Raw genomic sequence first — 14,698 nt, 5'->3', positions numbered from 1 at the left:
CCACCGGCTTCTAAGTAAGAATATTCTTCCCACTAAGTTTTTATGTCATGCTACCTTGAGGAAACTTGGGATTTATCACCAAGTGGAAGCTCTCTTTGAAGTATTTGGTCTTTCTACCCTTTTCCACATGTATGAACAAACATATAGACCCCTTGTGCTTGAGTTTTTGAGCTTTTTGAAGATTACAACCTTGAACAAAACAATTTGCATAGAGTTTAGGTTGGAGAATGTTTCTAGGATGATGACCCTTGTAGAATTCGCGAATGTGTTTGGACTCGATGTTTCGCCTACCCGAACATCGAAACCCAAGAAGTATAGTGTTGAACCTTTGTGGAGGGCCATGACGGGCCGGGATTTCATTCATACCAAGGAACGTCTTGCTTTTCATATCCAAAATCCGATCTTGAGGCTTACTTATCGATTTCTTTCGGGCACTCTACTTGCCCGACGAGATCCGGCCATTGTGAACCAATTAGACCTTGTGTTTATGGAATCCTACCTCAACATTCAAGGAAGAAATATGTATCACTTCAATGCACCTCTAGTATTGCTAGAGAAATGGGCAAAGTTTAGGAATGGGGACGATGATGGAATGAAGCACATAGTAAATGGAGGACTCATTACTAGGCTTGCAAAGCACTTCAACCCGAGGTTCAATGAGAATAATGAGTACACTCCACTTTCGGGAAACACGAGGATTAATGAAGATCTCATTCTCGTCCATCACCATTGGATAACCCTTGAGGGGGTTGATAAGCGGATAAAGTGGTTGACAAAAGGAAGCGATCCGATATATCTTCCAATTAACGGCTTACCATGAGTTTCCCCGAGAAGAGGACATTTGTCTCAAATCCCATCCTACCTCATCCCTCCAAACCCAAATCAACCAAGACAAGTACCACCTCCAAATCCACCACAACAACAACAAGAACAACAAACTCAAGATGAGAAGATCAAAGTGCCTCCCTACCCCTTTCCCTACCAACCGTATAACCATCCAAACCCCTTCATCCTCCCCCGTGACGACTTTGTCACGGGAATCTTGCAAGATCTACACTACCGTCAATACGAAACCTCCGTGGACACTTACTATGCACTCTATCCTCAATATCACGAGATGGTTCGAAGAGGACGGATTAGTGAGGAAGGAGCTTTCCCCACATGGGCTCAAATGGATTTGCTCTTCCCCAATTCGGAGAGAGCTAATGAAGGGGCGAACGGGAGACAAGAGGAGGGGAGTGGCAATTCTTGTGGAGGTGACACGGTGGAGCTTGAGAGTGAGGAAGACGAATTCATGGACCCAAGTTTGAGTGATGCTTCAAAGGAGATTCGGGATAGCGATGTAGAGGGAGAAGATGCCGATGTCTAGAAGACTACTTCATCACTAGGTGGAGCGGGCGAGAGGCACCCACCTAAGTTTAAGTGAAGTTTTCTCATCTCTCCTCTTTATTTTTCAAAGTTTCATGAAAAGAAGTTTGTGTCTTGTAACCTTGTATTTTTATTAATTTTGATCATTGTTGGAGTAGTCCTAGCACCATAGAGGACTCACACCTCGGTACAATTGTTCCCACTTTCAAAATCCAAAACGACAAATTATTTTCATGCATTACATAGTATGTGCATGAACTATACCCATCCTTGGACATTAGCAATAGTGTCTAACTCGGTTTGGGGAAGTTAATGCATACACAACGGGAGGTAATCTAAATTATCCTCTCCGTCATAAACAAAACTCATGCATCATGTAGTGTAGATTAGTGTAGATTGCATTTAGTATAGAAATCATAAATCATCTTTGCATAATTTCCATCATTTTGGCCGACAATGCCCATATTAGTGTGGGGATGGGGATTCTAACACTTAACTCTTATTCAAAAATCCAAAAAAATTGAAAAATTTCGAAAATCATAAAAATTTGAAAATTGAAAACCCAAAAACATGTCTATTTCCTTTTGTAGTGTAGTCTTGTATATATTGTCTTGTATATATTGTGTTTGTTCTACCCTTGTTCACATTGATCGACTACGCCACATCCGAGACATGAGGATAATGAAGACCGCATGGTATGATCTTTCCGATCTCCTTTTTCCTCTTTATGTTAATGACTATGTGGCTTTATTTTGATTGATGCGGTATAACAATGGGAACTTAGGACTTGCATTTAGTTTATGTGTCATATTAGTTAGTAGAATCACTTGCATTAGGATGTTTATATTAGTTGCATCATAGCATGTAGTTGCATTTAGATGAAATATTTTGAAAAGTGCCTAATTAGGAACTTTGACAAGAGCAACTAAGCCATTACAAATACTTGTTCAACTTAAGACTTTGCCTACTAGAATGGTTGTAAAACACCCTAGATAGTGTCATACTAGTGTCTTTTGACCCATGACCCAAAGCCTAGTCAAGGGTTTGCATGTGAGTCACCTATCCAACCCCGTGATGTGATGTGGACTTGGTTAACTTGTCTAGGTGACCTTGATTGACATTGTGGTAAGGAAACCCAAAAATATTTTCTATCAATAAGTTTGAAGTGCTCATTTCGAAAGTTTTGTCATGTGGAAGTAATTTAATGCCAAGGAAATCTCAAATGTTATGAATCATTGAATGTTGTGAAATTTAATTGTTTTGATGGAGGCGTACCACTTCGATGTTCTTTGGAGCGGGAACCATTGAATTGGGCCCCCACACGGTTGTGAATTCGGCCGCCCAGAGACAGAGTGACTATCACCCCGAAAAGCTATTGTCTAGAGGTTAACCGGTTGTCTAATAAGCGATTGGCGAAAGCAAAGGACACTAGCCCGGAAGGGACAAACCCCATCTAAAATTTTTGAAATGTGAAAGTTGAAATGAGGTCAATTTTTGAATACTAGTCATATCCACCCGTTGTGTATAAAGATTTGAGCATTTCATTCCCAAAAAGCCTTTTTATCAAGCCACTTTGTCGAGCTTGGGACGATCCATGACCTTTACTTTTGTAGATAATTCGAGACTTGTCATGTCATATGCTACTAGCATCATAGGGATCATCATTCCACCACCATCTGATCGCTCTTGACGAAAGCATTTGGAAATTGAGGACGAAAGTAGTCTAGTTTAACACCATTTGGAGGTGATTTAGTGCCATCCTCTTAGCCTTAGTAATTTGTTGAACTAGTATTTGTAAAGGATTACATGCTCTTAAATTTGTTCCTCTTTAGTGCCTCCGCCACTTGATGAGGAAGTGGCTATTCCTTTTGTAGATGCATCCATTATGTGATTTTGTGTGCTTAATGTTTGGATGTGTCGCCATTTTGGCAAGACCCACCTTGCCTTGCAAGAAGGCATCCTACCTCATGGTTGTCTTGTTGTGAGTTGAAGGGGCGGAGTGAGACACGCTAATTGTCTCATATCGGCTATGTTATTAGGTTAGTTTAAAAAATGGTCCTAGTCTTTGTCACCTCTTTACTCGGGACGAGCAAAGGTTCGGTTTGGGGATATTTGATGTGACCATAATTAGCGCATATTTAGCCCCCGAATTAGCCTTGTTCCCATGCTTTTTAGTGCATATTTGGGTCATTTATTATCTTTAATTCTTTGTTTTGCATATTCTTTGAGATTTTGATCCCTTGGTAGGAAAGGAGTAAGAATCTTGCATTTTCATGGCAAAACGAGACTAAATTGATCGAATCCAATGACCAAGCATCAAGGAGTGACAAGATTAGAAGGCCTTTGTACATATCATAGTAGATGAGCAATGTTGAGAAAGGATCCTTGAGTCCCCAAGGAAATCCCCAAGGAATTTATGAAGAAAAGGGAAGAAAAGAAGAAGAAATCTTGCTGAGGCACAATCCGTGCGGATTGTCTACAATCCGGCCGTCCTCACCATGCACAATCCGTGCGGTTTCACCCCAAGACGCTCGGGTTTAGCCACCACAATCCGCCCGGATTCCTGCAAAGCCGCTCGTGTTCCACCGCCAGAATCCGCCCGTCCCGACACTAACCCGCTCGGATTCCTCTACAGCGCAATTTCGTCTTCTCCAAGCTACAAAGAAAGAAGCCCTTCCTTCGAAAAATACCGGCTCCTCCCAGCTAAATCTAAAAAGTGTAATTACTAGTTTAGCCCTTAGTTAACCCTAATGCATCCCCCTAATTTCCACTATAAATACCTCATTAGTCTAATTAGAAGAGCATGTTCTTCTTATCAATTCTTAGAGTAGTTAATATCAATAAAATCTCTCTTTAATCTTGTAATCAACAATTAATCAAGTTCTAATACAAGTTTTATTTCCTTAATCTCTATTTTGTTCATCCTTTATTTTAGGTAATTGAAGATTATTTGGGTTATTATTGGGAGATTGACAACCTCTCAATCAAGCATCAAGTACTTCTTTTATCTTTGCTTTATTATTGGAATCATTAGTAGGTATAATTCTCTTAATCCCTTTTCAATTATTATTAATTACTTTCATTTATTCATCATGTTTCATTTTGTTGGTATGATTGACAACCTTGCTAGCATGATCAACATGATAATGAGTGAGTAGTCTCTTAGCTAGGGTTAATGGGTGATTAGGGAAAACCAACATGGAGAATGATTCATGCTTAAATTAATATGCTTTCATGGTTTATTTGCTTGCTTGTTTTGATCTCAACTCATGCACATGTTATGTTTGATGAAATGCTAAGCCTATGAATCCTTTCATTTACTACCATCACCTATCTTTTCAATGAGACTTGTAAGACATAAACCAACTCGAGTCTCATTAGACCATGCATGTTGTTGAGTAGGGAAGATTATGTCGACTTGTAGGTGTTGTACAATCTAATCGATTCGGCTCCGGGACCCAAACTTTTCTAGGATTGTAAGATATAACCCAACTCAATCCATCACAACAATAATTGCTTGCTTATAATTTGAGAACATGTTTGTATGATCAATTCCCATGATTTCCCTATGATCCCGTGACACCCTAGTGCTTTTTATCAATTGTTTACAAACCCTTTTAATTCATCTTGCTTGTTTATTTACTTTGCTATTTTAGTTAGTGACCTTCTACATCAACCCAAATTGTGACACCCCTAAGACACCACTAGTTTCAATAGAAATCTCATCTCAATTCCCGTCCCTTGGGATCCGACCTTTACTTGCCTCTTTACTAATTGTAGAGTTGTTTGTGAAGCTATAAATTGTGTTTTGATTCGGACGTGACCCAACGACCACATCTATTAAATTGTGAACACGAAACGGACCGATCAGATTCATTGAACAAGCTCTGAGATTCACTGAACAATGTTTGAGATTCACAAAACAAGGTCTGATATTCACCAAATAAAGCTAGGTTGGTTGTCTATATACTTCATTAATATATGTTGCTCTTTGTAGAAATTGCCACAATATCGAAAATCGATCATGTTGGAACTACTTAGATGGGATAAAAATACTAAAAAGGTACACTTCATTGTCTTAAAAATGATGTGAAGTATATTTCTTCATAACTTTGGCGAATATTTCGTAAATAAGTCGATTGTACTTGTTTTTGGTTGTATAGGTGTTTAATTAAAGAAGACAATTGTCCGTGTTGATGGGATGATGTGAAGTCATAATATACAAAAGTGGGTCGAGGCTCCTGTAAAGATTGTTGCCTTCATCAACTCTTGTAAAGATATTTGATAGTTGTAAAGTCATAATAATTTTTCTGGGTCACTTATGTGACTTATGTAGCTAATTTGACATTGGGTTGAGCAATTTGAGCTTGGCTTGGACTACTGTTATACAATTTCCCACATTTAAGTTCATGTTTCACGAAATCACCTTCTGTAGGATTCACAAACTTTGCAAGTAAACAATTGGACAAATTAAAGTCTAGCATTCACAACATTGAAAACAAATAAACGTCGTAACTAAATCAACAAACTATAAGATTCACTGAACAAAGTTTGAGAATCACAAAACAAGGTCTGACATTCACAAAATTAAGAGCAAAATAGAGGATTTTAAACCACGACCAAGTTTCACAGAACAAGCCCTAAATTTCACAGAACAAGCCCTAAGATTCACTGAACAAGGTCTGAGATTCACAAGATAAGGTCTGAGATTCACAAAATTAAGAGCAAAATAGATGATTTAAACCACGACCAAGTTTTACAGAACAAGCCCTAAGATTCACTGAACAAGGTCTGAGATTCGCAAGATAAGGTCTGAGATTCACAAAATTAAGAGCAAAATAGATGATTCTAAACCACGACCAAGTTTCACAGAACAAGCCCTAAGATTCACTGAACAAGGTCTGAGATTCAAAAAATTAAGAGTAAAATAGATGATTTAAACCACGACCAAGTTTCACAGAACAAGCCCTAAGATTCACTGAACAAGGTCTGAGATTCACAAGATAAGGTCTGAAATTCACAAAATAAGGTCTGAAATGATAAAAACGCTTGATGCTAGATTCAGGACCAAATTTCACAATTTTATCTTCCAGTTTCACAAGATAAGTTCCAGGATTCACAACATTGACCAAAATAAAACGAGCTTAAAACTTGTCTTCTTCAATCGTCATGTCTATTCTCATTGCTTAAGAATACTCCTTTACATCAATCTTCATCCTCGACTTCTTCCACTTCTTCCTCTTCTTCCGATGTGTCTCCCTATGTGAAGAATCAAACCTTGATTAGATACTTTTTTAAAAAAAAAAAGAATTAGTAGACAATTGTAGTTGCGTTTTCAAGTAATACTAAAATGGAAAGACAAGAGTAGAACTATACATACTTGATTCTCAGGAGGATGCTCTGCAAACTCATTTGGACAATTTCTTTAATCGTGGTGTGACATGCGTTTACACTTAGCACACAACTTTTTCGGTTTTTTTGCCTTCATAATTGCCTTATTTTTGCTGCTCACCATCCTTTTACCACTACCTTTATTTCTAGAGACTTTAGGTGGTAAGATCTTGATTTCTTTTGGAGCCTTGCAGTTGAGAAGGACCTCCAATTCTTGTTCTTTGGTCAAAGGCTTTGGGTTTGGCTCCAACTTCTCTCGGAATTCTTTAATTAGCTTGGCAAACTCTCTCATATCTGACTCTTCTTCTTTTCTTTTGAGCATACCAACAGTTGCGTTAATCTCAGACCACGCCCGAGATATTCCAAATTTACTACTACCAGTAAGATCATAGTTTTCCAGCAGATTTCCATTCAAATCATAAACCGGGTTTCTGAGTGCATTCTTACTCCACCTACGCAAAATGTATTTCTCAGGTATTTCCTTAAACTTTCCCGAGCAAATCCAAATGATGTGGTTGCATAAAATACCTTTCCTTTCAAACAATTTACATGCACAACGGACATCCATTGTTCTCCTATTGTACTCAACTGCATATCTCTTTCGCTTATTTGCATCTTCAACAATTGAAACTTTAAAGTTAGTTACTGGATCTGGTGGGGTGTATCCACAAACACTATACACATTTACCGAAAATTTAACCTCCTCTTGGAAGTCGAAGAACACTTCATGTGTATAGACCTTCACTGCATGGGCCTCCCAGTTTGACCCGAATAGGGTTTCACGCATTGAGTTGTGGCTCTATGCTTCAAGAAGCTTTAGATTGTGCCTTTGTTGGTCCATTGCACTGTCAAATCTCATCCGAAATTCTACGAGAGTCCCATATTTATTTTCAAATCTCTTGAAGAAGCTATTCGAACTCTCTGATCTTTGTGTGGTTTTTAAAATGTTGCCCATTGGCACATTCCTGAAATAAGCAAGTATCCACTAATCTCGTTCCGCAAACTTGCCAGTAAACCATTTATTTCCTTCTAACGAGAACTCGCTAATGACCTTAGCCCAATTCTCTTCAAATTTCTCAGGCTCCAAGTCCTTGCTCCAGACAACATTGTTCAGACGACTTAAGAAATCAGTCTCTTTGCAAATTGTTCTCCCAACATTGTCTGTTACTTTTTCATAATGTGCCACATGCAAAAGCGATGTCTTGCTTTTTTGAGCACGGCTGCAAGTCACAAAATCCACATTATCTATTGTCAGAGTATTATCTTCCATGATCACAAATCAAGCTTTAAGATTCACTAAACGAGGTATCAGATTCCCAAGATAAGAGAAATAACAAAATAGGCAATTTCAACAACTTATGACCAAGTTTAAGAATATTAGCTTTGTGTTTCACAAATCAAGATCTAAGATTCACAAAACGAGCCCTAAGATTCACAAAATAAAGAAAAGAGCAAAGCACATGATTTCAACCATTTATGATCAAGTTGTAATACTCCGTATTTATGAGTCTTTGGGTACTCTATCGAGTAGGCCTTACTCTGTCGAGTAAGGGTAAGTTGCGTTTTAGAAAAGTTTCTGACCTGTTGGGTACTCGATCGAGTAACTAGGATACTCGATCGAGTAAGGGGGTACTCGATCGAGTATCCTAGTTACTCGATCGAGTAGCCGGTTTACGGGGAGTTTTTCTCGGGTTTTGTTAATTATGCGATTAAGATATATAACCTTCGTCGTCATTATTCTAAACACTTTTGCAAAAGCTAAATTACTGTTAAAGAGAGAAAGCAAGTACGTTTTTAATCCTAATCGCATCGTTAGCAAATCCCGGAGTTTGGAAGGTCGGTTCTCATCGTTGGTTATACCGTTGAGATCCTTGCGTCGAGGGTAAGATCTATGTACCCTTTTTGTTGTCTTTCCTTTGATTTGGTTAAACCCTAATATAGGGATTTGGGGGTTTTTTAGTAGTATGTGATTTGGTAGAATTTGTATGTTGTATGATAGGAGGAGGTTTCGTAGAGGAAGCTTTTGATACAGCAAAAGAGAGACCGTCGATTGTGTGCTTTCCAGGTAGGATTTCCTACTCAGTATTAGTCCCATAATGGGATGATTGTTGATGTGTTGAGATTGACTGTTTGATATAGTAATTGTATTGTGACGGTTGTGATTGTGATTGTGATTGTTGTCTATGGTTCTCGAGGCCTGTCCTCGGCTGAGTGGGGTCACTTGTGGGAGTGGCTTCACGCCCTAGTTTTGCCTTCTGTGGAACCCGGCACAGAAGGGATGTGCACATTAATGGACAGGGTTATCGCTCACTATGAGGAGCGGGGATTTGGTGGGTACGGCTGCGGTCCCCCACTGGCAGGGCTGGTCCAGTGGACAGTCGGTGATTGAGATGATTGGAATTGGTGTGGTTGTGTGTGTGACAGTTAAGCTGTCTGTTTATCGTATTGTTGTTATATATTGAGTTGTGTGATTAGTACTGACCCCGGTTGTTGTTTTGTAAACCTGCGGTGATCCATTCGGGGATGGTGAGCAGATATTGAGCAGGTTTGAGATGAGTATCTTGGGATAGTTTGGGATTGCCACGATATGATGATAGAAGTCTTCATTTGTAGCTTAGTAGTTTCTTTACATTTCAGTTAGAACAAGAAATGTGATCAGTTTGAGAACATGTAATATACTTTTGGTTTTGGTTTTGAGAATTGTAACCCTTCACTAAGTATTTATATTTAAACGTTGTTTCTTTATTGTTTATTTGATTATCATTGCCTCGGGTAACCGAGATGGTAATGTCTTCATACCTGAGTGGTCCTGGTAAGGCACTTGGAGTATGGGGGTGTTACAAATGGTAGTTGAACATGAGACAGAGGAGGTGGATGGAGTTGATTGGCGATTATGACATGGAAATCATCTACCATGAAGGGAAGGTCAATGTAGTTGCCGATGCTTTGAGTAGGAAGAGTGTACATTCTCTGTGTACAGCTCTATCTTTGATGAGGCTGAGAGATGAGGTAGCGAGGTTTGGGATACATATGATGCAGAAAGGAGATGCCATGGGTGATATGACAGTACAACTTGAGTTTTATGATGACATTCGAGGTAAGCAGGCGTTGGATCCTAAGATAGTTGAGTGGAGAGCTGGAGTAGAGAAAGGGATAGTATCCCGATTTTCTATTCATACAGATGATAGTTTGAGGTTCGATGGTAGGTGGTGTGTCCCTAATGATGAGGAGTTGAAAACGACTATCATGACAGAGGCACATTGTACACCATATTCAGTACATCCAGGTGGTGACAAGCTATACAAGGATTTGAAGAAAACGTTTTGGTGGCCTGGGATGAAGAAAGAGACAGCTGAGTTTGTGTCCCGTTGTTTGACATGCCAAAGTGTTAAAGGGGAACAGCGACGACCACAAGGTAAGATTCGGTCTTTAGAGGTACCTGAGTGGAAGTGGGAATCCATTTCCATGGATTTTATTGTGGGTTTGCCAAAGAGTCAACAAGGTAACAACATGATTTGGGTAATAGTGGATCGACTGACCAAGTCAGCTCACTTTGTTCTAATGAAAGATACATGGACTAAGGCACAATTGGCTATGGCCTATCGAAAGAACGTGCTTAAGTTACATGGAGTCCCTAAGGACATAGTGTCTAACAGAGATGCGAGATTTATATCAAGGTTTTGGAAAGAGTTGCAGGAATCGTTGGGAACAACTTTGAAGATGAGTACAGCATTTCATCCTGCGACAGACGGACAGACTGAGAGAACAATCAAGACTCTTGAGGATATGTTGTGAGCCTGTGTGATGGATTTCGGTGGTAGCTGGGAACAGAGGTTGGACTTGATAGAATTTTCTTACAATAACAGCTATCACACTAGTATTGGTATGGCACCGTTTGAGGCTTTGTATGGGAGGAGATGTAGGAGTCCAATCTGTTGGGACGATAGTGCTGAGGCAGTGGTTTTAAGACCAGAGATGGTGCATGAGATGGTGTAACAAATTAAGATGATCAGGGAACGGATGAGAGCAGCTCAGGATAGGCAAAAGAGTTATGCAAATCTACATCGCAGGGACATAGAGTTTCAAGTTGGGGACAAGGTTCTTTTGAAAGTGTCTCCTATGTGTGGGGTTATGAGATTTGGGAAGAAAGGCAAGCTAAGTCAGAAGTTTATAGGGCCTTATGAGATCTTAGAGCGAGTTGGGGAAGTTGCATATCGTCCGGCTTTACCAATTTGCGTTAGAGAGAGTGCATAATGTGTTTCATGTATCGCAGCTGCGGAAGTATGTGAGTGACCCGTCACATATATTAGAGGCAGAGAGCTTAGAGCTAGATGAGTCCTTATCATATCTTGAGGTGCCTAAGCAGATACTTGACCGAAAGGTTAGGAAGACTAGGAGTGGCGAGACAGTTTTGGTTAAGATCCTTTGGTCTAACCACGAGACTGAGGAAGCTACATGGGAGCCAGAGGAAGCTATGAAAGAGCGTTACCCTTTTCTTTTTGATCAGGTATGTGTGGTTACGAGGACGTAACCTTGTTTCTTTTAGAGGGGTAGGAGATGATCGCGAACAGTTTTTAAGAGTTTTATACCCCTTTTTGTATGTTGTGTCGGTACGTTTGTCGGGATGAGTTGGGTTAGTAACATGTTTTATGTTGAATTTTGTTTTGGTTGTTGAGTCGGGAGTGTTATGGGTGTACCTTTGTTTAGTAGTGGTTTGAACTTCGGGGACGAAGTTCTTTTTAAGGAGGGAAGACTGTAATACTCCGTATTTATGAGTCTTTGGGTACTCTATCGAGTAGGCCTTACTCTGTCGAGTAAGGGTAAGTTGCGTTTTAGAAAAGTTTCTGACCTGTTGGGTACTCGATCGAGTAACTAGGATACTCGATCGAGTAAGGGGGTACTCGATCGAGTATCCTAGTTACTCGATCGAGTAGCCGGTTTACGGGGAGTTTTTCTTGGGTTTTGTTAATTATGCGATTAAGATATATAACCTTCGTCGTCATTATTCTAAACACTTTTGCAAAACCTAAATTACTGTTAAAGAGAGAAAGCAAGTACGTTCTTAATCCTAATCGCATCGTTAGCAAATCCCGGAGTTTGGAAGGTCGGTTCTCATCGTTGGTTATACCGTTGAGATCCTTGCGTCGAGGGTAAGATCTATGTACCCTTTTTGTTGTCTTTCCTTTGATTTGGTTAAACCCTAATATAGGGATTTGGGGGTTTTTGAGTAGTATGTGATTTGGTAGCATTTGTATGTTGTATGATAGGAGGAGGTTTCGTAGAGGAAGATTTTTGATACAGCAGTAGAGACCGTCTGATTATGTGCTTTCCAGATAGGATTTCCTACTCAGTATTAGTCCCATAATGGGATGATTGTTGATGTGTTGAGATTGACTGTTTGATATAGTAATTGTATTGTGACGGTTGTGATTGTGATTGTTGTCTATGGTTCTCGAGGCGTGTCCTCGGCTGAGTGGGGTCACTTGCGGGAGTGGCTTCACGCCCTAGTTTCGCCTTCTGTGGAACCCGCCACAGAAGGGATGTGCACATTAATGGACAGGGTTATCGCTCACTATGAGGAGCGGGGATTTGGTGGGTACGGCTGCGGTCCCCCACTGGCAGGGCTGGTCCTGTGGACAGTCGGTGATTGAGATGATTGGAATTGGTGTGGTTGTGTGTGTGACAGTTAAGCTGTCTGTTTATCGTATTGTTGTTATATATTGAGTTGTGTGATTAGTACTGACCCCGGTTGTTGTTTTGTAAACCTGCGGTGATCCATTCGGGGATGGTGAGCAGATATTGAGCAGGTATGAGATGAGTACTAGGATAGCTCGGATTGCCACGATATGATGATAGAAGTCTTCCGCTGTAGCTTAGTAGTTTCTTTACATTTCAGTTAGAACAGTAAACAATCAGTTTGAGAACATGTAATATACTTTTGGTTTTGGTTTTGAGAATTGTAACCCTTCACTAAGTATTTATATTTAAACGTTGTTTCTTTATTGTTTATTTGATTATCATTGCCTCGGGTAACCGAGATGGTAATGTCTTCATACCTGAGTGGTCCTGGTAAGGCACTTGGAGTATGGGGGTGTTACACAAGTTTCACAAAATTACCATATGAGTTCCCAAAACACGCTCTATGATTCACAAAATAAACTTCAAGATTCACGAATAATGTTCCTAGATTAACCAAATAAATAACCAGTTTCACAAAAGTAAGATATTCCAAACACACCTGGAACTGCATTTATTATTCCGGCATCTTGGTCACTGATGATGTAATTGGGTTCTTTGCCACCCATTGCTTTTAGAAACTGCTGAAATGCCCAAATAAATGACTCATCGTCTTCATGCTCTAAAAGCACGCATCCAAATGTTATTGACTTTTTGTGATTGTCAATCCCAGTGAAAGGCGTGAATTTCATGTTATATTTTTTCGTTCCATAGGTTGGATCGAATGAAATATCATCACCAAACAATGCGTAACATCTGATGGAATCCGTATTTGTCCAAAAAATTCAAGTCAAAGCACTGCCAGCATCTGTTTCATATGCAAATACCAACCCTTTTGTCTCTCGGCGGGTTTCTAAACGAGAGATGAACATATGTCCATCCTTGCCATTAAGTAGACACTTTACAATCCTTTGGAAATTCTTGAACTGCATAAGGTTAGCTCCCACATTTTCGAAACCCTCTGCTTGTTCCTTGCATAAGTTGTATGTTAAACTAGGCCCGACATTCAATCTTGAATTTTGGATAATCAATTGCTTATGATATTCATTCAATTCATTTATATTGACAGCAAGTTTCTCAAATTCCCTATTTTTGACAGGTGTCACTGGGTGATTGTGACCCTCACGGAATTGTTCAATCTTGTACATGTTTTCATGGAACATGAATTTTATCATTGCTTCACAACCCCACCTTTTAATTTTATTTATTCTTGTACCACTTTGCTTATTAGAACTCTCAGCCTCACCTGCACCTCCACCCTTTTTCGTACTGGTTTTAGCAGCTTTTGTTTTTCTATTTCCACTTATTGCACCAGCTTTTGTTTTGTCACCAGTTTCAACGGTTGTTGTTTTTGCATCAGCTTGGGGAGGACGTCTTTTCCTCTTATTAAAACCTTCACGATGGCAAACCATGCATTTATACCATCTTTAAACCTCTTGGTTGAAGACTTCCTTGCTTCAAACCCACAAGCAATAGCATAAATTTTATAGAGCAAGATCGCTGACTCTAAGTCCACAAATGTTTTGCCAACCACGGGTGTAAACTTCTCTTCAATCCTACTTATCCATTGCTCAGTGCCACCCGGTGTGTAAGTTACCAGAGTAGTAGGTGTAGAAATAGTTGGCATTGTAGGGGTTGTTAAGACAGTAGTAGAACCCTCACCGCCCTAACCAGAACCAACATTAGAGCAAGGAACCTCACCGCAACCGACACGAGGCGTCACACTACCCTCTGAGTTGTTGTTGTTGACATTTGAATCAACACCTAAGAAGATAAAAGGTTCACAAAGTCACATCTCACATTCACAAAACAAGGCTTAAGATTCACTAAGTAAGGTCTGTGATTCACAAATGAAGGAAGTATAACAAAATGAAGGAAGAGAGCAGAATAGGTAATTCAGAAATAAAGTCTTAGAATATTAACTTTGAGTTACACAAATTAAGCCTTAAGATTCACAAAACAAGGTCTGAGAATCACAAATAAAGAAAAAGAACAAAATAGATCATTCCTAAAGAAGGGTTCACATTAACAAGTACTGAGATTCATAAGTCCACTTTTTGGTTTAGATTATTAGTTCAGTTTTAATTTTACTCAGGTTGTATATATTAGTTATTAGTTATTAAGTGTCCAAGTTTCACAAAATAACCTTTCTAGTTTCACAAACTAGGGTCTCTGCTTCACAGAAAAAGAAATAAATAAATTT

At 39.5% G+C, this 14,698-nt stretch overlaps 1 protein-coding gene across 1 annotated transcript; it reads right to left on the bottom strand.

The window, feature by feature from the left end:
- Window positions 1-7,744: 7,744 nt before the first annotated feature.
- LOC141587996 (protein FAR-RED IMPAIRED RESPONSE 1-like) lies at window positions 7,745-13,187 on the bottom strand. The gene is made up of 2 exons (XM_074409456.1): window positions 12,998-13,187; window positions 7,745-8,022 (listed from the first exon to the last, which is right to left on the bottom strand). Exons 1-2 carry the CDS (start codon window positions 13,185-13,187, stop codon window positions 7,745-7,747), a joined length of 468 nt encoding a protein of 155 aa, XP_074265557.1.
- Between the last annotated feature and the right edge of the window lie 1,511 nt (window positions 13,188-14,698).

Source organism: Silene latifolia, chromosome 6 (genome assembly GCF_048544455.1).
Source record: "Silene latifolia isolate original U9 population chromosome 6, ASM4854445v1, whole genome shotgun sequence".
Taxonomy (NCBI): domain Eukaryota; kingdom Viridiplantae; phylum Streptophyta; class Magnoliopsida; order Caryophyllales; family Caryophyllaceae; genus Silene; species Silene latifolia.
The sequence above is the reverse complement of the archived record's forward strand: the minus strand, read 5'-3'. Positions and strand labels throughout refer to the sequence as shown.